A 24,669-nucleotide genomic window follows, 5' to 3' on the forward strand; every position below is an offset into this window, starting at 1 on the left:
ACACTTCCTAAAGCGTCCCATGTGTGATGTCTGTAGGAGTGTTTTCATGTATATTTGGACGCTTGTGGCATTGGCATTAGCAAATATGCTAACACGTTTAAGAGTTTCTGTGTTAGTATTATTAACTTACAATGGCATTAATTTTATGTTGTTTCAGTTTCACAAATTCCTTCAGTAAATTCACCAAGACGACACCGTGGAGTTATTGAGTCTATTTAGCTGATTGGAGAGCTAGCTTCCGCAGCTAGCGGGTCCATGACCATGACTTCCGTTTTATTTGATCAGCCGTTTTACTGCCCTGTTACAGAAACCGTTTGGAAACAATTAAGGTATATATTGATAGTGACTTTGTTTTCCCCCCCAACCGGATTGCTGTTCAGTCTTCCGGCCGTCCATGGCATTTTTACTCGTAAGGGTTCTTCATTCATCACTCCAAGCAATGTTTGTAAATTTTACAATAAAACTAAAACAATTCTTACTTACTGAGCCACCCCATGTGTTATGTCTGTAGGAGTGTTGTCAGGCATATTTGTACGTGCTATTGTAATGTAACCAAGCTAGCATTGTTAGCATGAGCTAACAGGCATGTTCACGAGTATTGTTAACTTACAACGGCATTCATTTTGTATTGTTTCAGTTTTTTAAATTCCTCGGTAAATTCACCAAAACGTCACCGCGGAGTTATTTAGTCTGTTTAGCTGATTGGAGCTAGTGGGTCCATGACGATGACTTCTGTTTTGTTTGATCAGCCGTTTTACTGCCCTGTTACAGACACCGTTTGGAAACAATTAAGGTATATATTGATAGTGCCTTTGTTTTTTTTCCCAACCGGATTGCTGTTCAGTCTTCCAGCCGTCCATGGCGTTTTTACTCGTAAGGATTCTTAGCGATATAAATTACACTACCGTTCAAAAGTTTGGGGTCACCCAAACAATTTTGTGGAATAGCCTTCATTTCTAAGAACAAGAATAGACTGTCGAGTTCCAGATGAAAGTTCTCTTTTTCTGGCCATTTTGATCGTTTAATTGACCCCACAAATGTGATGCTCCAAAAACTCAACCTGCTCAAAGGAAGGTCAGTTTTGTAGCTTCTGTAACGAGCTCAACTGTTTTCAGATGTGTGAACATGATTGCAAAAGGGTTTTCTAATCACCAATTAGCCTTCTGAGCCAATGAGCAAACACATTGTACCATTAGAACACTGGAGTGATAGTTGCTGGAAATGGGCCTCTATACGCCTATGTAGATATTGCACCAAAAACCAGACATTTGCAGCTAGAATAGTCATTTACCACATTAGCAATGTATAGAGTAGGGATGTCCGATAATATCGGCATGCCGATATTATCGGCCGATATTATCGGCCGATAAATGCGTTAAAATGTAATATCGGAAATTATCGGTATCGGTTTTTTTTATTATCTGTATCGTTTTTTTATTTTTTATATTTTTATTAAATCAACATAAAAAACACAAGATACACTTACAATTAGTGCACCAACCCAAAAAACCTCCCTCCCCCATTTCTTTCTGTTATCAATATTCTGGTTCCTACATTATATATCAATATATATCAATACAGTCTGCAAGGGATACAGTCCGTAAGCACACATGATTGTGCGTGCTGCTGGTCCACTAATAGTACTAACCTTTAACAGTTAATTTTACAAATTTTCATTAATTACTAGTTTCTATGTAACTGTTTTTATATTGTTTTACTTTATTTTTTATTCAAGAAAATGTTTTTAATTTAGTTATCTTATTTTATTATTTTTTTTAAAAAGTACCTTTTCTTCACCATACCTGGTTGTCCAAATTAGGCATAATAATGTGTTAATTCCACGACTGCATATATCGGTTGATATCGGTATCGGTTGATATCGGTATCGGTAATTAAAGAGTTGGACAATATCGGATATTGGCAAAAAGCCATTATCGAACATCCCTAGTATAGAGTGTATTTCTTTAAAGTTAAGACTAGTTTAAAGTTATCTTCATTGAAAAGTACAGTGCTTTTCCTTCAAAAATAAGGACATTTCAATGTGACCCCAAACTTTTGAACGGTAGGTTGTTATGGACTCACCGTCAGCATGTAGAGCTCAACGTGGGCTTCAAAACTATCAATAAAGATGATGCTTTAAAACATTACAGAACTACAATATTTGCTTCCAACAGTTGACTAACAACAACTAAACAACAGGCAGTCAGATCTGTACACGGAGTTTAAAGAGTGACAGGTAATAATGTAGTTATTATTAGCACAGTCAAACCGCCCATGTAGCGTAAACTAATGCAAGTGAAAAGACAAGATTTTGTAACAAATTGCTACAATTTGAGATAACTCCTGGAAATGTTTTAGAATGGCCAAAGGTATAGATGTGTGTGTCTTCTCCTAATGGATTCATTACAAGCTTTGCAAGCTGGGCAGCGTTTGCTGTGGTCTGGAACAACATGGCGCACAAACAACTATCTGAAATGCAGCCAATTGTACGTACAGCTAATGTGTCATGAGACATGGAAATATGAATTAAACACACAGAGGACACAAGTAAAGGAAATTAAATGACCTCAAATATACCTACAAACATACGTACATACAGCTAGCCTAAATAGCACGTTAGCATCGATTAGCTTGCAATTATGCAGTGACCAAATATGCCTGATTAGCACTCCACACAAGCCAATAACGTCAACAAAGCTCACCTTTGTGCATTCGCACATAGTATAAAATGTTTGGTGGACAAAACGAGACAGAGAAGGAGTGGCATAAAGCACGTTTTTGTGGCAGCGTCAGAGAAAGTTGTACACGTAAACAAACTGTTGTGTCACAGTCCACGCAACTACGGTGAGTTCATGGACCGCCGAAATTAGTAGGACAAAACGGCGTTCGACAAATCAGTGAAGCATGAACACAAACATTTTAAACAGTGAGTTTTTTAACAATAAGGAAGGTTTCAAACCTTCAAACAAAAATATATATTCCCCCCCATCTTTTTCCATTTTCATACATTTTCGAAATACATTTTTGAGCCACTAGGGCGGCTCTAAAGAGCTCTACCGGCCGACCCTTTTTATGTTGTGTTCAAAGTGTACAAACTTTAACTAAAATAGGGACTTTTGACATTTACATTACATTTGCCTCACTATACAAACTTTTTTGATTTACAAACCCCGTTCAAGAACCAATTAGGTTCTTAAATCGAGGTTCCCTGCATTAAGAAAAAAAAAAAACCCATCAACAAAGCTCACTTTTGTGCATTCACGCACAGTATAAAATGTTTGGTGGACAAAATGAGACAGAGAAGGAGTGGAATAAAGCACGTCTTTCTGTGGCAGCGTCGGAGAAAGTTGTACACGTAAACAAACTGTTGTGTCACAGTCCACACAACTACGGTGAGTTCATGGACTGCCGAAATTAGTAGGACAAAACGGCGTTCGACAGAAACATATTAAACAGTACATTTATTAAATTATATCTAAATATAATTCACTAAGGGTTCTTCATTCATCAGTCCAAGCAAAGTTTGATTAGATATAAAAAAAAAACTTCGTCAGGTTACTTTTATGATCATTTCAAGAAAATTCCAAAAGTTTCATATCTAAAAATGAAATGCAATGCAGAAAGGTTCATGAACCGCGGCCTCAGATCACAAAAATAAAAATGTTATTAAATGAACTAAAACAGTATGGAGTGGAAAACGCCCCTGGTTGGATTTCATAAATCGACTGGGGAATATGAATGAGGAGAGCGAGTAAACACCATCGACTTTCATCTTATTTATAGGAAACACGTACACGGCATTGAGGAGTTCCCTCATCCGGATTGGGGTTGCAGGAACGTGCGCCGTGGGAGGATCGGCAGAGTGGAGCAGTGACACACTTTCCCCCCCCCGGCTGCAGCAACTCCAAGCAGCCAGCACACACACACACACACACACACACACACACACACACACACACACACACACACACACACACACACACACACACACACACACACACACACACACACACACACACACACACAATCACACCAGCACATCAAACGCTCCTCATCCTGAGCCCGAGCTGGCGGCACCAGCGTGCCGGCTGAGGAATTAAGGCAAACATCAGAGGGGCCATGCAAGAAAATGACTTCATCGCCAACAAGTCAGAAGATTTGACTTGATATCACAATACAACCCTGTCATAATAGAAGGAAGGATCACGCTTGCCTTTAAAAAAGACATGCATAGTCCATTCTACTTTTATTGTGAAATACATTGCCATTCCGACTTGTCCAGGGTGTACTGAGATAGGCTCCAGCACCCCCCGCGACCCCAAAAAGGACAAGCGGTAGAAAATGGATGGATGGACCACAATAACCCTGTCATAATAGAAGGACTGATTACATTTGCCTTTAAAAATGAAACACAATTTTGCATAGTCCATTCTACTTTTATTGTGAAATACATTGCCATTCCGACTTGTCCAGGGTGTACCCTGCCTTCCGCCCGAATGCAGCTGAGATAGGCTCCAGCAACCCCCGCCACCCCAAAAGGGACAAGCGGTAGAAAATGGTTTCACCCTGTCATAATAGAAGGAATGATCACGTTTGCCTTTGAAAATGAAACGCAATTTTGCATTGTCCATTCTAATTTTATTGTGAAATACATTGCCATTCCGACTTTTCCAGGGTGTACTGAGATAGGCTCCAGCACCCCCCGAGACCCCGAAAGGGACAAGCGGTAGAAAATGGATGGATGGACCACAATAACCCTGTCATAATAGAAGTAATGATCAAATTTGCCTTTAAAAATGAAACGCAATTTTGCATAGTCCATTCTACTTTTATTGTGAAATACATTGCTATTCCGACTTTTCCAGGGTGTACCCCGCCTTCCGCCCAAATTCAGCTGAGTGCCCGAAAGGGACAAGCGGTAGAAAATGGATGGATGGATCACAATAACCCTGTCATAATAGAAGGAATGATCACGTTTGCCTTTAAAAATGAAACGCAATTTTGCCTAGTCCATTCTACTTTTATTGTGAAAGACATTGCCATTCCGACTTGTCCGGGGTGTACTGAGATAGGCTCCAGCACCTCCCGCGACCCCGAAAGGGACAAGCGGTAGAAAATGGATGGATAGACCACAATAACCCTGTCATAATGGAAGGAATGATCACGTTTGCCTTTGAAAAATGAAACGCAATTGTGCATTGTCCATTCTACTTTTATTGTGAAATACATTGCCATTCCGACTTGTCCAGGGTGTACCCTGCCTTCCGCCCGAATGCAGCTGAGATAGGCTCCAGCAACCCCCGCGACCCCAAAAGGGACAAGCGGTAGAAAATGGTTTCACCCTGTCATAATAGAAGGAATGATCACGTTTGCCTTTGAAAATGAAACACAATTTTGCATAGTCCATTCTACTTTTATTGTGAAATACATTGCCATTCCGACTTTTCCAGGGTGTACTGAGATAGGCTCCAGCACCCCCCGCGACCCCGAAAGGGAAAAGCGGTAGAAAATGGATGGATGGACCACAATAACCCTGTCATATTAGAAGGAATGATCACGTTTGCCTTTAAAAATGAAACGCAATTTTGCATAGTCCTTTCTACTTTTATTGTGAAATACATTGCCATTCCGACTTGTCCAGGGTGTACCCCGCCTTCCGCCCAAATTCAGCTGAGTCCCCGAAAGGGACAAGCGGTAGAAAATGGATGGATGGATCACAATAACCCTGTCATAATAGAAGGAATGATCACGTTTGCCTTTAAAAATGAAACGCAATTTTGCATAGTCCATTCTACTTTTATTGTGAAATATATTGCCATTCCGACTTTTCCAGGGTGTACCCCGCCTTCCGCCCAAATTCAGATGAGTCCCCGAAAGGCACAAGCGGTAGAAAATGGATGGATGGATGGATCACAATAACCCTGTCATAATAGAAGTAATGATCAAATTTGCCTTTAAAAATGAAACGCAATTTTGCATAGTCCATTCTACTTTTATTGTGAAATACATTGCTATTCCGACTTTTCCAGGGTGTACCCCGCCTTCCGCCCAAATTCAGATGAGTCCCCGAAAGGCACAAGCGGTAGAAAATGGATGGATGGATGGATCACAATAACCCTGTCATAATAGAAGGAATGATCACGTTTGCCTTTAAAAATGAAACGCAATTTTGCATAGTCCATTCTACTTTTATTGTGAAATATATTGCCATTCCGACTTTTCCAGGGTGTACCCCGCCTTCCGCCCAAATTCAGATGAGTCCCCGAAAGGCACAAGCGGTAGAAAATGGATGGATGGATGGATCACAATAACCCTGTCATAATAGAAGTAATGATCAAATTTGCCTTTAAAAATGAAACGCAATTTTGCATAGTCCATTCTACTTTTATTGTGAAATACATTGCTATTCCGACTTTTCCAGGGTGTACCCCGCCTTCCGCACAAATTCAGCTGAGTGCCCGAAAGGGACAAGCGGTAGAAAATGGATGGATGGATCACAATAACCCTGTCATAATAGAAGGAATGATCACGTTTGCCTTTAAAAATGAAACGCAATTTTGCCTAGTCCATTCTACTTTTATTGTGAAAGACATTGCCATTCCGACTTGTCCGGGGTGTACTGAGATAGGCTCCAGCACCTCCCGCGACCCCGAAAGGGACAAGCGGTAGAAAATGGATGGATAGACCACAATAACCCTGTCATAATGGAAGGAATGATCACGTTTGCCTTTGAAAAATGAAACGCAATTGTGCATTGTCCATTCTACTTTTATTGTGAAATACATTGCCATTCCGACTTGTCCAGGGTGTACCCTGCCTTCCGCCCGAATGCAGCTGAGATAGGCTCCAGCAACCCCCGCGACCCCAAAAGGGACAAGCGGTAGAAAATGGTTTCACCCTGTCATAATAGAAGGAATGATCACGTTTGCCTTTGAAAATGAAACACAATTTTGCATAGTCCATTCTACTTTTATTGTGAAATACATTGCCATTCCGACTTTTCCAGGGTGTACTGAGATAGGCTCCAGCACCCCCCGCGACCCCGAAAGGGAAAAGCGGTAGAAAATGGATGGATGGACCACAATAACCCTGTCATATTAGAAGGAATGATCACGTTTGCCTTTAAAAATGAAACGCAATTTTGCATAGTCCTTTCTACTTTTATTGTGAAATACATTGCCATTCCGACTTGTCCAGGGTGTACCCCGCCTTCCGCCCAAATTCAGCTGAGTCCCCGAAAGGGACAAGCGGTAGAAAATGGATGGATGGATCACAATAACCCTGTCATAATAGAAGGAATGATCACGTTTGCCTTTAAAAATGAAACGCAATTTTGCATAGTCCATTCTACTTTTATTGTGAAATATATTGCCATTCCGACTTTTCCAGGGTGTACCCCGCCTTCCGCCCAAATTCAGATGAGTCCCCGAAAGGCACAAGCGGTAGAAAATGGATGGATGGATGGATCACAATAACCCTGTCATAATAGAAGTAATGATCAAATTTGCCTTTAAAAATGAAACGCAATTTTGCATAGTCCATTCTACTTTTATTGTGAAATACATTGCTATTCCGACTTTTCCAGGGTGTACCCCGCCTTCCGCCCAAATTCAGCTGAGTGCCCGAAAGGGACAAGCGGTAGAAAATGGATGGATGGATCACAATAACCCTGTCATAATAGAAGGAATGATCACGTTTGCCTTTAAAAATGAAACGCAATTTTGCCTAGTCCATTCTACTTTTATTGTGAAAGACATTGCCATTCCGACTTGTCCGGGGTGTACTGAGATAGGCTCCAGCACCTCCCGCGACCCCGAAAGGGACAAGCGGTAGAAAATGGATGGATAGACCACAATAACCCTGTCATAATGGAAGGAATGATCACGTTTGCCTTTGAAAAATGAAACGCAATTGTGCATTGTCCATTCTACTTTTATTGTGAAATACATTGCCATTCCGACTTGTCCAGGGTGTACCCTGCCTTCCGCCCGAATGCAGCTGAGATAGGCTCCAGCAACCCCCGCGACCCCAAAAGGGACAAGCGGTAGAAAATGGTTTCACCCTGTCATAATAGAAGGAATGATCACGTTTGCCTTTGAAAATGAAACACAATTTTGCATAGTCCATTCTACTTTTATTGTGAAATACATTGCCATTCCGACTTTTCCAGGGTGTACTGAGATAGGCTCCAGCACCCCCCGCGACCCCGAAAGGGAAAAGCGGTAGAAAATGGATGGATGGACCACAATAACCCTGTCATATTAGAAGGAATGATCACGTTTGCCTTTAAAAATGAAACGCAATTTTGCATAGTCCTTTCTACTTTTATTGTGAAATACATTGCCATTCCGACTTGTCCAGGGTGTACCCCGCCTTCCGCCCAAATTCAGTTGAGTCCCCGAAAGGGACAAGCGGTAGAAAATGGATGGATGGATGGATCACAATAACCCTGTCATAATAGAAGGAATGATCACGTTTGCCTTTAAAAATGAAACGCAATTTTGCATAGTCCATTCTACTTTTATTGTGAAATATATTGCCATTCCGACTTTTCCAGGGTGTACCCCGCCTTCCGCCCAAATTCAGATGAGTCCCCGAAAGGCACAAGCGGTAGAAAATGGATGGATGGATGGATCACAATAACCCTGTCATAATAGAAGTAATGATCAAATTTGCCTTTAAAAATGAAACGCAATTTTGCATAGTCCATTCTACTTTTATTGTGAAATACATTGCTATTCCGACTTTTCCAGGGTGTACCCCGCCTTCCGCCCAAATTCAGCTGAGTGCCCGAAAGGGACAAGCGGTAGAAAATGGATGGATGGATCACAATAACCCTGTCATAATAGAAGGAATGATCACGTTTGCCTTTAAAAATGAAACGCAATTTTGCCTAGTCCATTCTACTTTTATTGTGAAAGACATTGCCATTCCGACTTGTCCGGGGTGTACTGAGATAGGCTCCAGCACCTCCCGCGACCCCGAAAGGGACAAGCGGTAGAAAATGGATGGATAGACCACAATAACCCTGTCATAATGGAAGGAATGATCACGTTTGCCTTTGAAAAATGAAACGCAATTGTGCATTGTCCATTCTACTTTTATTGTGAAATACATTGCCATTCCGACTTGTCCAGGGTGTACCCTGCCTTCCGCCCGAATGCAGCTGAGATAGGCTCCAGCAACCCCCGCGACCCCAAAAGGGACAAGCGGTAGAAAATGGTTTCACCCTGTCATAATAGAAGGAATGATCACGTTTGCCTTTGAAAATGAAACACAATTTTGCATAGTCCATTCTACTTTTATTGTGAAATACATTGCCATTCCGACTTTTCCAGGGTGTACTGAGATAGGCTCCAGCACCCCCCGCGACCCCGAAAGGGAAAAGCGGTAGAAAATGGATGGATGGACCACAATAACCCTGTCATATTAGAAGGAATGATCACGTTTGCCTTTAAAAATGAAACGCAATTTTGCATAGTCCTTTCTACTTTTATTGTGAAATACATTGCCATTCCGACTTGTCCAGGGTGTACCCCGCCTTCCGCCCAAATTCAGTTGAGTCCCCGAAAGGGACAAGCGGTAGAAAATGGATGGATGGATGGATCACAATAACCCTGTCATAATAGAAGGAATGATCACGTTTGCCTTTAAAAATGAAACGCAATTTTGCATAGTCCTTTCTACTTTTATTGTGAAATACATTGCCATTCCGACTTGTCCAGGGTGTACCCCGCCTTCCGCCCAAATTCAGATGAGTCCCCGAAAGGCACAAGCGGTAGAAAATGGATGGATGGATGGATCACAATAACCCTGTCATAATAAAAGGAATGATCAAATTTGCCTTTAAAAATGAAAGGCAATTTTGCATAGTTCATTCTACTTTTATTGTGAAATACATTGCCATTCCGACTTGTCCAGGGTGTACTGAGATAGGCTCCAGCACCTCCCGCGACCCCGAAAGGGACAAGCGGTAGAAAATGGTTTCATCCTGTCATAATAGAAGGAATGATCACGTTTGCCTTTGAAAATGAAACGCAATTTTGCATAGTCCATTGTACTTTTATTGTGAAATATATTGCCATTCCGACTTTTCCAGGGTGTACCCCGCCTTCCGCCCAAATTCAGATGAGTCCCCGAAAGGGACAAGCGGTAGAAAATGGATGGATGGATGGATCACAATAACCCTGTCATAATAAAAGGAATGATCAAATTTGCCTTTAAAAATGAAACGCAATTTTGCATAGTCCATTCTACTTTTATTGTGAAATATATTGCCATTCCGACTTTTCCAGGGTGTACTGAGATAGGCTCCAGCACCCCCCGAGACCCCGAAAGGGACAAGCGGTAGAAAATGGATGGATGGACCACAATAACCCTGTCATAATATAAGTAATGATCAAATTTGCCTTTAAAAATGAAACGCTATTTTGCATAGTCCATTCTACTTTTATTGTGAAATACATTGCTATTCCGACTTTTCCAGGGTGTACCCCGCCTTCCGCCCAAATTCAGCTGAGTGCCCGAAAGGGACAAGCGGTAGAAAATGGATGGATGGATCACAATAACCCTGTCATAATAGAAGGAATGATCACGTTTGCCTTTAAAAATGAAACGCAATTTTGCCTAGTCCATTCTACTTTTATTGTGAAAGACATTGCCATTCCGACTTGTCCGGGGTGTACTGAGATAGGCTCCAGCACCTCCCGCGACCCCGAAAGGGACAAGCGGTAGAAAATGGATGGATAGACCACAATAACCCTGTCATAATGGAAGGAATGATCACGTTTGCCTTTGAAAAATGAAACGCAATTGTGCATTGTCCATTCTACTTTTATTGTGAAATACATTGCCATTCCGACTTGTCCAGGGTGTACCCTGCCTTCCGCCCGAATGCAGCTGAGATAGGCTCCAGCAACCCCCGCGACCCCAAATGGGACAAGCGGTAGAAAATGGTTTCACCCTGTCATAATAGAAGGAATGATCACGTTTGCCTTTGAAAATGAAACACAATTTTGCATAGTCCATTCTACTTTTATTGTGAAATACATTGCCATTCCGACTTGTCCAGGGTGTACCCTGCCTTCCGCCCGAATGCAGCTGAGATAGGCTCCAGCAAACCCCGCGACCCCAAAAGGGACAAGCGGTAGAAAATGGTTTCACCCTGTCATAATAGAAGGAATGATCACGTTTGCCTTTGAAAATGAAACACAATTTTGCATAGTCCATTCTACTTTTTTTGTGAAATACATTGCCATTCCGACTTTTCCAGGGTGTACTGAGATAGGCTCCAGCACCCCCCGCGACCCCGAAAGGGAAAAGCGGTAGAAAATGGATGGATGGATCACAATAACCCTGTCATATTAGAAGGAATGATCACGTTTGCCTTTAAAAATGAAACGCAATTTTGCATAGTCCTTTCTACTTTTATTGTGAAATACATTGCCATTCCGACTTGTCCAGGGTGTACCCCGCCTTCCGCCCAAATTCAGCTGAGTGCCCGAAAGGGACAAGCGGTAGAAAATGGTTTCACCCTGTCATAATAGAAGGAATGATCACGTTTGCCTTTAAAAGTGAAACACAATTTTGCATAGTCCATTCTACTTTTATTGTGAAATATATTGCCATTCCGACTTTTCCAGGGTGTACACCGCCTTCCGCCCAAATTCAGCTGAGTGCCCGAAAGGGACAAGCGGTACAAAATGGATGGATGTATCACAATAACCCTCTCATAATAGAAGGAATGATCACGTTTGCCTTTAAAAATGAAACGCAATTTTGCATAGTCCATTCTACTTTTATTGTGAAATACATTGCCATTCCGACTTGTCCATGGTGTAGTGAGATAGGCTCCAGCACCCCCTGAGACCCCGAAAGGGACAAGCGGTAGAAAATGGATGGATAGATGGATATTGCCATTCCTAATAAGTACAGATGTCCGATATTATCGGCCGATAAATGCTTTAAACTGTAATATCGGAAATGATCGGTATCGGTTTCAACCTCCCTATATTCCCGGGAGACTCACGAATTTCAGTGCCCCTCCCGAATATCTCCCGGGACAAACATTCTCCCGAATTTCTCCCTATTTCCACCCGGACAACAATATTGGGGGCGTGCCTTAAAGGCACTGCCTTTAACGTCTTCTACAACCTGTCCTCCATACAAACAGCGTGCCGGCCCAGTCACATAATATATGCGGCTTTTACACACACATAAGTGAATGCAAGGCATACTTGGTCAACAGCCATACAGGTCACACTGAGGGTGGCCGTATTAACAACTTTAACACTTTTACAAATATGCGCCACACTGTGAACCCACACCAAACAAGAATGACAAACACATTTCGGGACAACATCCGCACCGTAACACAACATAAACACAACAGAACAAATACCCAGAACCCCTTGCAGCACTAACTCTTCCGGGACGCTACAATATACACCCCCCGCCCGCTACCACCAAACATAATAAAACATCACTGTGGATGGGGGCGTGGCCTCCGGGCCTGCCGCGGAGCGGGGTGTGCAAGGACTGGCCTCGAAGACAGCGACAGGCGAGTGGATGGCCCAGGTGGGCCTTGTTATCTAATCACCTGTCGCCTTTATTAGCAGCAGCCGGCACGAGACACGTGGTTGGAGCTATGAGTGAGAGCGAGAGAGACACGGACACGAAAAGACAGTTAGCTGGAAAGCAAAACCCCTGCACTAATTTATGAAAATAAAACAGTGTTGTAAACCTGATCCGGGCTCTGGTGGCAGTGTTTGGTGGTCCGAGGAACCCACTGGAGGGCAACCTCCACAATCAGTTACTGTACAATGTCTGCTCTCTTCAGGATGCCGAATGATGGAATCTTTGCTCAAAAAGGTTCATTATGTCTTCTTATTCATATACTTTTTCAAAGTTTTTTGTATTCAGACCATTTTTTTGGATCACTTGACCACAGGGGACCCTTTTGAAGAAGACTGCAGATGACAATCAAAACATGTCAGGTAAAAAAATACATTTGATATACCAAAAATATGGTCTGATTACAAGAAAATTTGAAAAAGTGAAAGAATCTTGGCTCATAATCCTCACCAAAGAAGCGTCTTTTTGTGTCGTTCTCGCCATTTTCGGGTCATGAATGGCTGTCAAAGTGTACCAACTTGTCGGAGTACCTCCTCAGAATTCTTCTGTCCAGGTGAGATGCATGATTTATGATCTAGAATAAACTTCCAGGGCGAAAGGAAGCAAGGAAAGAGCAGACTACTCGATGATGTAAACATAGGGACACACGGTAGTGATTACGTCGCCGCTATAAATATTCCATCTGCGTAAGCGCTTATAATAACAATATCACTAATACTTGGTTGATATTCAGAGTATTGTTGGCACTTTTTGAATGTTTATTTATTGGATTTTATGGGCAAAATAGAGGACCTCTCATTATAATGATTGTGAACGATAGGCAAAATAAATAAAAAAGTGCCCCTTAAAGATATTTATCGACAATGTCGACTAATCGTTGCAGCCCTACGATAAATACTGTATGTCATCTTAAAAAACCAGGGTTGTACCTTGACAGGGAATAAAGCACGGCTGCTCCGTCTCCTGTTGGATTGTCTTCCCCAGTTTGTCGCCGCAAAACTCCTCGGCCACCGGCACGGGAGGGGACTTGGCCCCGTCCCCCTGGTGGGTGACACACGATAAGTTTCTTCTGCGGAGGCCCTCGCCACAGTCCGCACCCTGCAGAAGCAGACGTACAGTGAAGACTCTCCATCGTCGAAAATCTTAAAACCCCCCCAAAAATCAGAACATAGTTTGAATAGTGTGCAACGCCAGAAGCGTCTTCAAATTGATCAGCCATTTAGCTTGTTATGGACTCACCGTCAGCATGTGGACCTCAACGTGGGCTTCAAAACTATCGATAAAGATGATGCTTTAAAACATTACAGAACTACAATATTTGCTTCCAACAGTTGACTAACAACAACTAAACAACAGGCAGTCAGATCTGTACACGCAGTTTAAAGAGTGACAGGTAATAATGTAGTTATTATTAGCACAGTCAAACCGCCCATGTAGCGTAAACTAATGCAAGTGAAAAGACAACATTTTGTAACAAATTGCTACAATTTGAGATAACTCCTGGAAATGGCCAAAGGTATAGATGTGTGTGTCTTCTTCTAATGGATTCATTACAAGCTTTGCAAGCTGGGCAACGTTTGCTGTGGTCTGGAACAACATGGCGCACAAACAAATATCTGAAATGCAGCCAATTGTACGTACAGATAATGTGTCATGAGACATGGAAATATGAATTAAACACACAGAGGACACAAGTAAAGGAAATTAAATGAGCTCAAATATACCTACAAACATACGTACATACAGGTATCCTAAATAGCACGTTAGCATCGATTAGCTTGCAATTATGCAGTGACCAAATATGCCTGATTAGCACTCCACACAAGTCAATAACGTCAACAAAAATATATATCCCCCCCCATCTTTTTCCATTTTCATACATTTTCGAAATACATTTTTGAGCCACTAGGGCGGCTCTAAAGAGCTCTACCAGCCGACCCTCTTTATGTTGTGTTCAAAGTGTACAAACTTTAACTAAAATAGGGACTTTTGACATTTAAATTAAATTTGTCTCACTATACAAACTTGTTTGATTTACAAACCCTGTTCAAGAACCAATTAGGTTCTTAAATCGAGGTTCCCTGCATTAAGGAAAAAAAAAACCATCAACAAAGCTCACCTTTGTGCATTCACGCACAGTATAAAATGTTTGGTGGACAAAACGAGACAAAGAAGGAGTGGCATAAAACACGTCTTTCTGTGGCAGCGTCGGAGAAAGTTGTACACGTAAAAAAACTGTTGTGTCACAGTCCACGCAACTACGGTGAGTTCATGGACTGCCGAAATTAGTAGGACAAAACGGCGTTCGACTCATACATATTAAACACTGGGTTTTCCAACAATAAGGAAGGTTTCAAACCTTCAAACAAAATTTTTTTTTTCCCCCATCTTTTTCCATTTTCATACATTTTTGAAATACATTTTTGAGCCACTAGGGCGGCTCTAAAGAGCTATACCGACCAAACCTCTTTATGTTGTGTTCAAAGTGCACAAACCTTAACTAAAATAGGGAATTTTTGACATTTACATTCAATTTGCCTCACTATGCAAACTATTTTGATTTACAAACCCCGTTCAAGAACCAATTAGGTTCTTAAATCGAGGTTCCCTGCATTAAGAAAAAGAAAAAAAAAACATCAACAAAGCTCACTTTTGTGCATTCATGCACAGTATAAAATGTTTGGTGGACAAAATGAGACAGAGAAGGAGTGGAATGAAGCACGTCTTTCTGTGGCAGCATCGGAGAAAGTTGTACACGTAAACAAACTGTTGTGTCACAGTCCACGCAACTACGGTGAGTTCATGGACTGCCGAAATTAGTAGGACAAAACGGCGTTCGACACATACATATTAAACACTGAGTTTTCTAACAATAAGGAAGGTTTCAAACCTTCAAACAAAAAAAATATTTTCCCCCCATCTTTTTCCATTTTCATACATTCTTTAAATACATTTTTGAGCCACTAGGGCGGCTCTAAAGAGCTATACCGACCGAACCTCTTTATGTTGTGTTCAAAGTGCACAAACCTTAACTAAAATAGGGAATTTTTGACATTTACATTCAATTTGCCTCACTATACAAACTTTTTGATTTACAAACCCCGTTCAAGAACCAATTAGGTTCTTAAATCGAGGTTCCCTGCATTAAGAAAAAAAAACAAAACATCAACAAAGCTCACTTTTGTGCATTCACGCACAGTATAAAATGTTTGGCGGACAAAACGAGACAGAGAAGGAGTGGAATAAAGCACGTCTTTCTGTGGCAGCGTCGGAGAAAGTTGTACACGTAAACAAACTGTTGTGTCACAGTCCACGCAACTACGGTGAGTTCATGGACTGCCGAAATTAGTAGGACAAAACGGCGTTCGACACATACATATTAAACACTGAGTTTTCTAACAATAAGGAAGGTTTCAAACCTTCAAACAAAAAAATATATTTTCCCCCCATCTTTTTCCATTTTCATACATTTTTTAAATACATTTTTGAACCACTAGGGCGGATCTAAAGAGCTATACCGACCGAACCTCTTTATGTTGTGTTCAAAGTGCACAAACCTTAACTAAAATAGGGAATTTTTGACATTTACATTCAATTTGCCTCACTATACAAACTTTTTTGATTTACAAACCGTGTTCAAGAACCAATTAGGTTCTTAAATTGAGGTTTAAAAAAAAAAATCCATATTTACTATGAGTGAAGAACGTCATACCTCTACGGTGCAAGGGGACCAGTCGCTGAGCAGCCATGTGTAGCAAGGCCTGATGGGACATGTCTTCGTCTGGACCAGCTGGTTGGGACACGGCCGTCCTTCCTCGTGCGCCTCCTGCAGGATTCTCCGAGTGCGCACTGACTTCCCTGCAGGACACATGCACGCATGTCATTTGAATGAAGGAATTTCCTTTCTATGTGTTCAGGGGCTGCTGGAGGGCGGGCACTAAGACCATGCTCTCACCCAACTGGAATGGGCGTGGTTTGAGACACATTATTATTATTTTTAGAGTATCATGCTGAACATTTTAATGGTTTTACCTGAATATTTGCTCAATAAAGCCCATTCAGGGTGATTATTATTATCATTTTTTTGTGATTACTGTAAATTCCGGACTATAAGCCGCTACTTTTTTCTCACGCTTTGAACGCTGCGGCTCCTAAAACGGCGCAGCTAATTTATGGACTTTTCTTCGCTGACGGCCATAATGCAAATAGTTTGTGTGGAGGCAGATGTTGTCAGCGCTGCCTGCAGGAGCAAAGGTCACCGCCTCTGTCCATGGTGCTGAGGACAGAGCACCATCAGACGAGGGCGTGGCAGTGCTGACGGCGAGACACAGCTGGCAGGTGATTCGATTAGGAAGCGACTTCCACATTGGGCGCCAGATGTGGAAGTCGCTTCCGAGCGGTCCCACTGTCAGGCACGGCACAGGAGCCAAGCGTGCAGGTTTTTAACAAGGTTTTAATAATCAATTGTTTTAATCAAAGTTCTCTCTCCAGCAGGACGCGACTTTCCAGCCACGTCCGTATCCTCTCTCTCTCTCTGCTCCCGGCCGCTTACTGTTAAAGACAACAGATGATTAGATTACCACGTACCACCTGTGAAATCTAATCACCTGCCAGCTGTGTCTCGCCGTCAGCACCGCCGTCTGATGGTGCTCTGTCCTCAGCACCATGGACAGAGGCGGTGACCTTTGCTCCTGCAGGCAGCGCTGACAACATCTGCCTCCACAGTTTGCAAAGACACTGAAAATATTTTGTTATTGTTTTTGGCGCCATCTTTTGGATGTACTGGTACTGCTGGTGCTCTTCCTTTTAGTGTTTTTTCGACCGTTTCGTCTTCTGGCCGTCCATGGCGTTTTTACTCGTAAGGATTCGTGATACATCACTCCGAGCAAGGTTTGTAAATTTTACAATATAACTAAAACAATTCTTACTTACTGAACAGTCCCATGTGTGATGCCTCATATTTGTACGTGCTATCATAATGTAATGACGCTAGCATTGTTGGCTTCAGCTAATATGCTAACACATTTACAAGTGTCTGTGTTAGTATTATTAACTTACAACGCCATTCTTTTTGTATTGTTTCAGTTTCACAAAGTCCTCAGTAAATTCACCAAGACGTCAGCGTGGAGTTATTGAGTCTGTTTAGCTGATTGGAGAGCTAGCTTCCGCAGCCAGTGGGTCCATGATGACGACTTTTGTTTTGTTTGATCAGCCGTTTTACTGCCCTGTAACAAGTAAGGTATTTATTGATAGTGTCTTTGTTTTTTTTCCCAACCAGATTGCTGTTCAGTCTTCCAGCCGTCCATGGCGTTTTTACTCGTAAAAGTTCTTCATCCATCACTCCAAGCAACGTTTGTAAGTTTTACAATATAATTAAAACAATTCTTATTTACTAAGCCGTCCCATTTGTGACGCCTACAGGAGTATTTTCATGCATATTTGTGCGTGCTATTGTAATGTAACCAAGCTAGCGTTGTTAGCATGAACCAATAGGCATGTTCACGAGTGTGTTAGTATTATTAACTTATAACGGCATTCTTTTATATTGTTTCAGTTCACAAATTCCTCAGTAAATTCACCAAAACGTCACTGTGGCGTTATTGAGTCGGTTAAGCTGATTGGAAAGCTAGCTTTCTGCAGCTAGCGGGTCCAGGACGATGACTTCTGCTTTGTTTGATCAGCCATTTTACTGCCTGTTTGGAAACAATTAAGGAATGTGCGGAAGACTTGCTCTTCCGGGTTCTTCAGACCACCAATAACGGACATGAGAGCTTCGTTCATGGTTCTGAATAGAGATGTCCGATAATATCGGCTTGCCGATATTATCGGCTGATAAATGCTTTAGAATGTAATATCGAAAATTTTCGGTATCATTGTTTTTATTATCGGTATCGTTTATTTTTATTTTTATTTTTTTTTATTAAATCAACATAAAAAACACAAGATACACTTACAATTAGTACACCAACCCAAAAAACCTCCCTCCCCCATTTACACTCATTCACACAAAAGGGTTGTTTCTTTCTGTTATTAATATTCTGGTTCCTACATTATATATCAATATATATCAATACAGTCTGCAAAGGATACAGTCCGTAAGCACACATGATTGTGCGTGCTGCTGGTCCACTAATAGTACTAACGTTTAACAGTTGATTTTTACTCATTTTCATTAATTACTAGTTTCTATGTAACTGTTTTTTATATTGTTTTACTTTCTTTTTTATTTAAGAAAATGTTTTTAATTTATTTATCTTATTTTATTTTTATTAATTTTTTCAAAAAGGACCTTATCTTCACCATACCTGGTTGTCCAAATTAGGCATAATAATGTGTTAATTCCACGACTGTATATATGTCGGTATCGGTCGATATCGGTCGATATCGGTATCTGTTGATATCGGCATCGGTAATTAAGGGTTTGGTCAATATTGGAATATCGGATATCGGCAAAAAGCCATTATCGGACATCCCTAGTTCTGAACAATGCTTTATTTTGCAATAAGAGTCTTTTTTGGTGCGTTCCAGCCATCGTCTTGTTACCAAATGAGCACCCGAATGGTTTCCCTCGCTCGCACTCCACCACCAACTACCCTCTCCTTTCCGGCTGCTGCCTTTTAACAGAGTGACAGGTGATAAGATAAGCAGGCCCAGGTGTGGCATCTACGCACCTGTCGCTAATCTCGAAAGCCGGTCCTGGTACACCCCACTTTCATTCATTCATCATTTCTTTGTATTCCTTTCATGGAAATTAGGGATGTCCGATAATGGCTGTTTTGCCGATATCCGATATTCCGATATTGTCCAACTCTTAATTACTGATACCGATATCAACTGATCCCGACATATATAGTCGTGGAATTAACACATTATTATGCCTAATTTGGACAACCAGGTATGGTGAAGATAAGGTCCTTTTTAAAAAAATAAAAAATAAAATAAATCAATTAAAAACATTTTCTTGAATAAAAAAGAAAGTAAAACAATATAAAAACTAGGGATGTCCGATAATGGCTTTTTGCCGATATCCGATATTCCGATATTGTCCAACTCTTTAATTATCGATACCGATATCAACCGATACCGATATCAACCGATATATGCAGTCGTGGAATTAACACATTATTATGCCTAATTTGGAAAACCAGGTATGGTGAAGATAAGGTACTTTTTAAAAAAATTTGTAAAATAAGATAAATACATTAAAAACATTTTCTTGAATAAAAAAGAAAGTAAAACAATATAAAAACAGTTACATAGAAACTAGTAATTAATGAAAATTAGTAAAATTAACTGGTAAAAGTTAGTACTATTAGTGGACCAGCAGCACGCACAATCATGTGTGCTTACGGACTGTATTCCTTGCAGACTGTATTGATATATATTGATATATAATGTAGGAACCAGAATATTAATAACAGAAAGAAACAATCTTTTTGTATGAATGAGTGTAAATGGGGGGAGGGAGGTTTTTTGGGTTGGTGCACTAATTGTAAGTGTATCTTGTGTTTTTTATGTTGATTTAATAAAAAAAACAAAAAAACAAAACAAAACAAAAAAACCCCGATACGGATAATAAAAAAAACGATACCGATAATTTCCGATATTACATTTTAACGCATATATCGGCCGATAATATCGGCAGGCCGATATTATCGGACATCTCTAATAAAAACAGTTACATAGAAACTAGTAATTAATGAAAATGAGTAAAATTAACTGGTAAAAGTTAGTACTATTAGTGGACCAGCAGCACGCACAATCATGTGTGCTTACGGACTGTATCCCTTGCAGACTGTATTGATATATATTGATATATAATGTAGGAACCAGAATATTAATAACAGAAAGAAACAACCCTTTTGTGTGAATAAGTGTGAATGGGGGAGGGAGGTTTTTTGGGTTGGTGCACTAATTGTAAGTGTATCTTGTGTTTTTTATGTTGATTTAATAAAAAAAATAAAAATAAAAAAAAACCAAAAAAAAACGATACCGATAAAAAAAAACAACGATACCGATAATTTCCGATATTACATTTTAACGCATATATCGGCCGATAATATCGGCAGGCCGATATTATCGGACATCTCTAATAAAAACAGTTACATAGAAACTAGTAATTAATGAAAATGAGTAAAATTAACTGGTAAAGGTTAGTACTATTAGTGGACCAGCAGCACGCACAATCATGTGTGCGTACGGACTGTATCCCTTGCAGACTGTATTGATATATATTGATATATAATGTAGGAACCAGAATATTAATAACAGAAAGAAACAACCCTTTTGTGTGAATGAGTGTAAATGGGGGAGGGAGGTTTTTTGGGTTGGCGCACTAATTGTAAGTGTATCTTGTGTTTTTTATGTTGATTTAATAAAAAAGCAAAAAAAAAAAAAACCGATACCGATAATAAAAAAAAAACGATACCGATAATTTACGATATTACATTTTAAAGCACTTATCGGCCGAAAATATCGGACATCTCTAATGAAAATGCATATATACAAGCCATATACTGTTGACACTTTCATTGTTTTTTTGTTTCTTATACATTTCCATGATCAGAAAGGAGCAGATGGAAGAATACTATTCTTATATTTATCTTCGCTGCAGGTCCGCAGGCCACGCCCCCCACAGTATGTAAAAAAAATCTTTCCGTGTAAATAACTCAATTCACAACGTATATATCTGCGACGTATAGTCCAGTGCGACCAATATATAGAACAACATATTTTTCTTTTTAAAATTAGATATAGTCTATAGTCTGGAAAATAAGGTAATCACGAGTTAACTGGTTATGTTTGACAGCACTAATGTTTGCATAAAAGGTCAAGCAAAATGATTATTGTTAGGTCTGGATCTGGGTCTTTCTGTCTTGCCTCTTGGTGAGGGCGGTCACATTTTTCTCCGCTCCCTGTCTGAACTTTTTTGAAGCCTCTTTCTTTCCGCTGTCCTCAAATCTAAACATCAAACGTGGATATGATCAGCTGGACTCTCGACGCAATTGACAAAGTCTTTTCGACAAAGAGCCTGGCTGCCCTGATGGAACCATTATTGCTGCGGGGTACGTGAGAGACTCCTGGGATAAATGGAGAATCATGTGCCTCTCAGTCCTTTCCATCGAGGACGTGGAAGACATCTACCTATTTGGAACCGTGATTGCGGGGCACCTGCTGATTGGGCTAGGCATTGCTCTGGTGTATCGTCAAATTCGGAAGACGATGGCAGCCACTCAAGGAGCCCAACGGCTGTTCGTCGCAATGGAAGGATTGGGTCGGGCTGTGGGAACACAGACTGTGGCGATTTCTGATTTGAATCCCAAAATGGATCTCATCATGGAGAAGCTTGCTGAGAAGGAAGAATTCAATTGAATTTGAGAGAACCAGCACGGACACAGAGCAGGAATGTCATTGTTTTGACTGCTTGAAGAAAACAACATCTTAATCTACGATTTGACTCCTTCTGTCACACCGCGGTGAGGGATGTCTTGCCTTGGTTTTTTCTGTCTTGTGATTTGCATGTTTTAGTTTGAAAAGTAACTCTCCTCTCGTTTCAGGTCACTTGCCCTTCCTTTCGTGTCATCAGTCTGACGTCATCCCTGTTCCCTGATTGTTTCCACCTGTTCCCTATTACCCTCATGTGTCTTATAAGCCCACTCCTCCCTTTGTTCTGTGCCAGATTGTCTCGTTCATTCGTACTATCTAGCGTCCATGCCCATGTCCATGCCTTGCCTTGTCTCCTGCTTATGTTCCTTGTTCTTGAATCCCTTCGTGGCTATTTTGAGTTTTCCTTTTTCCTCCTCAGCAGAGTGATTTTTTGTTATATGAGGTGGCGACTTGTCCAGGGTGTACCCCGCCTTCCGCTCGATTGTAGCTGAGATAGGCTCCAGCGCCCCCCGCGACCCCGAAGGGAATAAGCGGTAGAAAATGGATGGATGGATGGATGGACTTTATTCAGCCGAAGTGGTAAGTTATCAGTTATTTTCCTCAATTTTTTGAGCGACTATTTTTGTTAAACTTTATTAGATAAGATAGTGTAGAATTTTTCATAGCTGTTACTTCTTCCTCCTGCTGGAGCGTTTTTTGTTAATACATTTTATAGCATATACTGCAGCAATTATAGTTCGTCTTTGGTTTTGTGTTTTCCTCCGTTCGGAGTGATTTTCAGCTGTTCCTATTTTTTGGAACCTTTTTTCGTTGATTAGTTTTTTGGTTAAATATAGAATTGTATTCCTTGACTTTGGAGGTGAAAGGAAGCTGCCAAAATAAAAGCCTGTGAAGTTCCCTACTCTGCATCTGAGTCCAATCCTTTTTACCAAGCCCTGACACCTTCGAATGGCCTTGACGCTATCAGGAACAGACTACTCTGAAAAACTCCCCCGAGGACTCCTCGACGATGGACCCTTTTGACCTTCCTTTTTTTCAATAACACCTGGTGTCGAACTTTGAGATCGGCCCCAGTCCACAAAAACATTTCAACATCTCACCCATGTTAATTGGGCATACATGCACGCACCCGCCCCTGTCCCAATCAACGCCTTCACCACTGCTTAATTCCTCTTCGGGGTTGTGGACGGCTGAGTAGCGCTTTATAGCGGCAGCAGGCCTCCAGGGCCCCAAACCCCCCCCCCCCCTCTGTTGCGAGTTGTTGTGATTACATGTATCATGTCTGGACCCCCTCCCGAGGGTCCAGCCCTAGACTGATACTTTTTTTACTCTTCAACCCTTTTCCAATGTCACCTTTTTCCCACCTTTTTTAAGGAGCGCCGTAAGTGGCTGATCCGTTGGCAATCCCGTCTTGTCTCCCTTGTAACGTATGTCTGCTCTTAGTGGGACTGTGCCCATAATGAAATTTCAGTTCTTATGTTAAAGAATGGACAATAATTCGTACTATCTAGAGTCCATGCCCATGTCCATGCCTTGTCTCCTGCTTATGTTCCTTGTTCTTGAATCCCTTCGTGGCTATTTTGAGTTTTCCTTTTTCCTCCTCAGCAGAGTGATTTTTTGTTATATGAGGTGGCGACTTGTCCAGGGTGTACCCCGCCTTCCGCCCGATTGTAGCTGAGATAGGCTCCAGCGCCCCCCGCGACCCCGAAGGGAATAAGCGGTCGAAAATGGATGGATGGATGGATGGACTTTATTCAGCCGAAGTGGTAAGTTATCAGTTATTTTCCTCAATTTTTTGAGCGACTATTTTTGTTAAACTTTATTAGATAAGATAGTGTAGAATTTTTCATAGCTGTTACTTCTTCCTCCTGTTGGAGCGTTTTTTGTTAATACATTTTATAGCATATACTGCGCCAATTATAGTTCGTCTTTGGTTTTGTGTTTTCCTCCGTTCGGAGTGATGTTCAGCTGTTCCTATTTTTTGGAACCTTTTTCCGTCGATTAGTTTTTTTGGTTAAATATATTATTGTATTCCTTGACTTTGGAGGTGAAAGGAAGCTGCCAAAATAAAAGCCTGTCAAGTTCCCTACTCTGCATCTGAGTCCAATCCTTTTTACCAAGCCCTGACACCTTCGAATGGCCTTGACGCTATCAGGAACAGACTACTCTGAAAAACTCCCCCGAGGACTCCTCGACGATGGACGCTTTTGACCTTCCTTTTTTTTCAATAACACCTGGTGTCGAACTTTGAGATCGGCCCCAGTCCACAAAAACATTTCAACATCTCACCCATGTTAATTGGGCATACATGCACGCACCCGCCCCTGTCCCAATCAACGCCTTCACCACTGCTTAATTCCTCTTCGGGGTTGTGGACGGCTGAGTAGCGCTTTATAGCGGCAGCCGGCCTCCAGGTCCCCAACCCCCCCTTGTTGCGAGTTGTTGTGATTACATGTATCATGTCTGGACCCCCTCCCGAGGGTCCAGCCCTAGACTGATACTTTTTTTACTCTTCAACCCTTTTCCAATGTCACCTTTTTCCCACCTTTTTTAAGGAGCGCCGTAAGTGGCTGATCCGCTGGCAATCCCTTCTTGTCTCCCTTGTAACGTATGTCTGCTCTTAGTGGGACTGTGCCCATAATGAAATTT

General features: G+C 41.3%; 1 protein-coding gene across 1 annotated transcript in view; it reads right to left on the bottom strand.

Annotated features, from left to right (window-relative positions):
* The window catches only part of thsd7ba (thrombospondin, type I, domain containing 7Ba), a 517,449-nt gene that overhangs the window by 34,187 nt on the left and 458,593 nt on the right, over positions 1 to 24,669 (bottom strand). Inside the window, exons 22-23 of the mRNA XM_062067490.1 lie at positions 16,346 to 16,491; positions 13,563 to 13,731 (exon numbers count right to left, since the gene is read on the bottom strand). Of these exons, the coding sequence (XP_061923474.1) occupies positions 13,563 to 13,731; positions 16,346 to 16,491 (315 nt within the window). The remainder of the gene's footprint in view (positions 1 to 13,562; positions 13,732 to 16,345; positions 16,492 to 24,669) is intronic.

Source organism: Entelurus aequoreus, linkage group LG13 (assembly GCF_033978785.1).
Source record: "Entelurus aequoreus isolate RoL-2023_Sb linkage group LG13, RoL_Eaeq_v1.1, whole genome shotgun sequence".
NCBI classification, from domain to species: Eukaryota; Metazoa; Chordata; class Actinopteri; order Syngnathiformes; family Syngnathidae; genus Entelurus; species Entelurus aequoreus.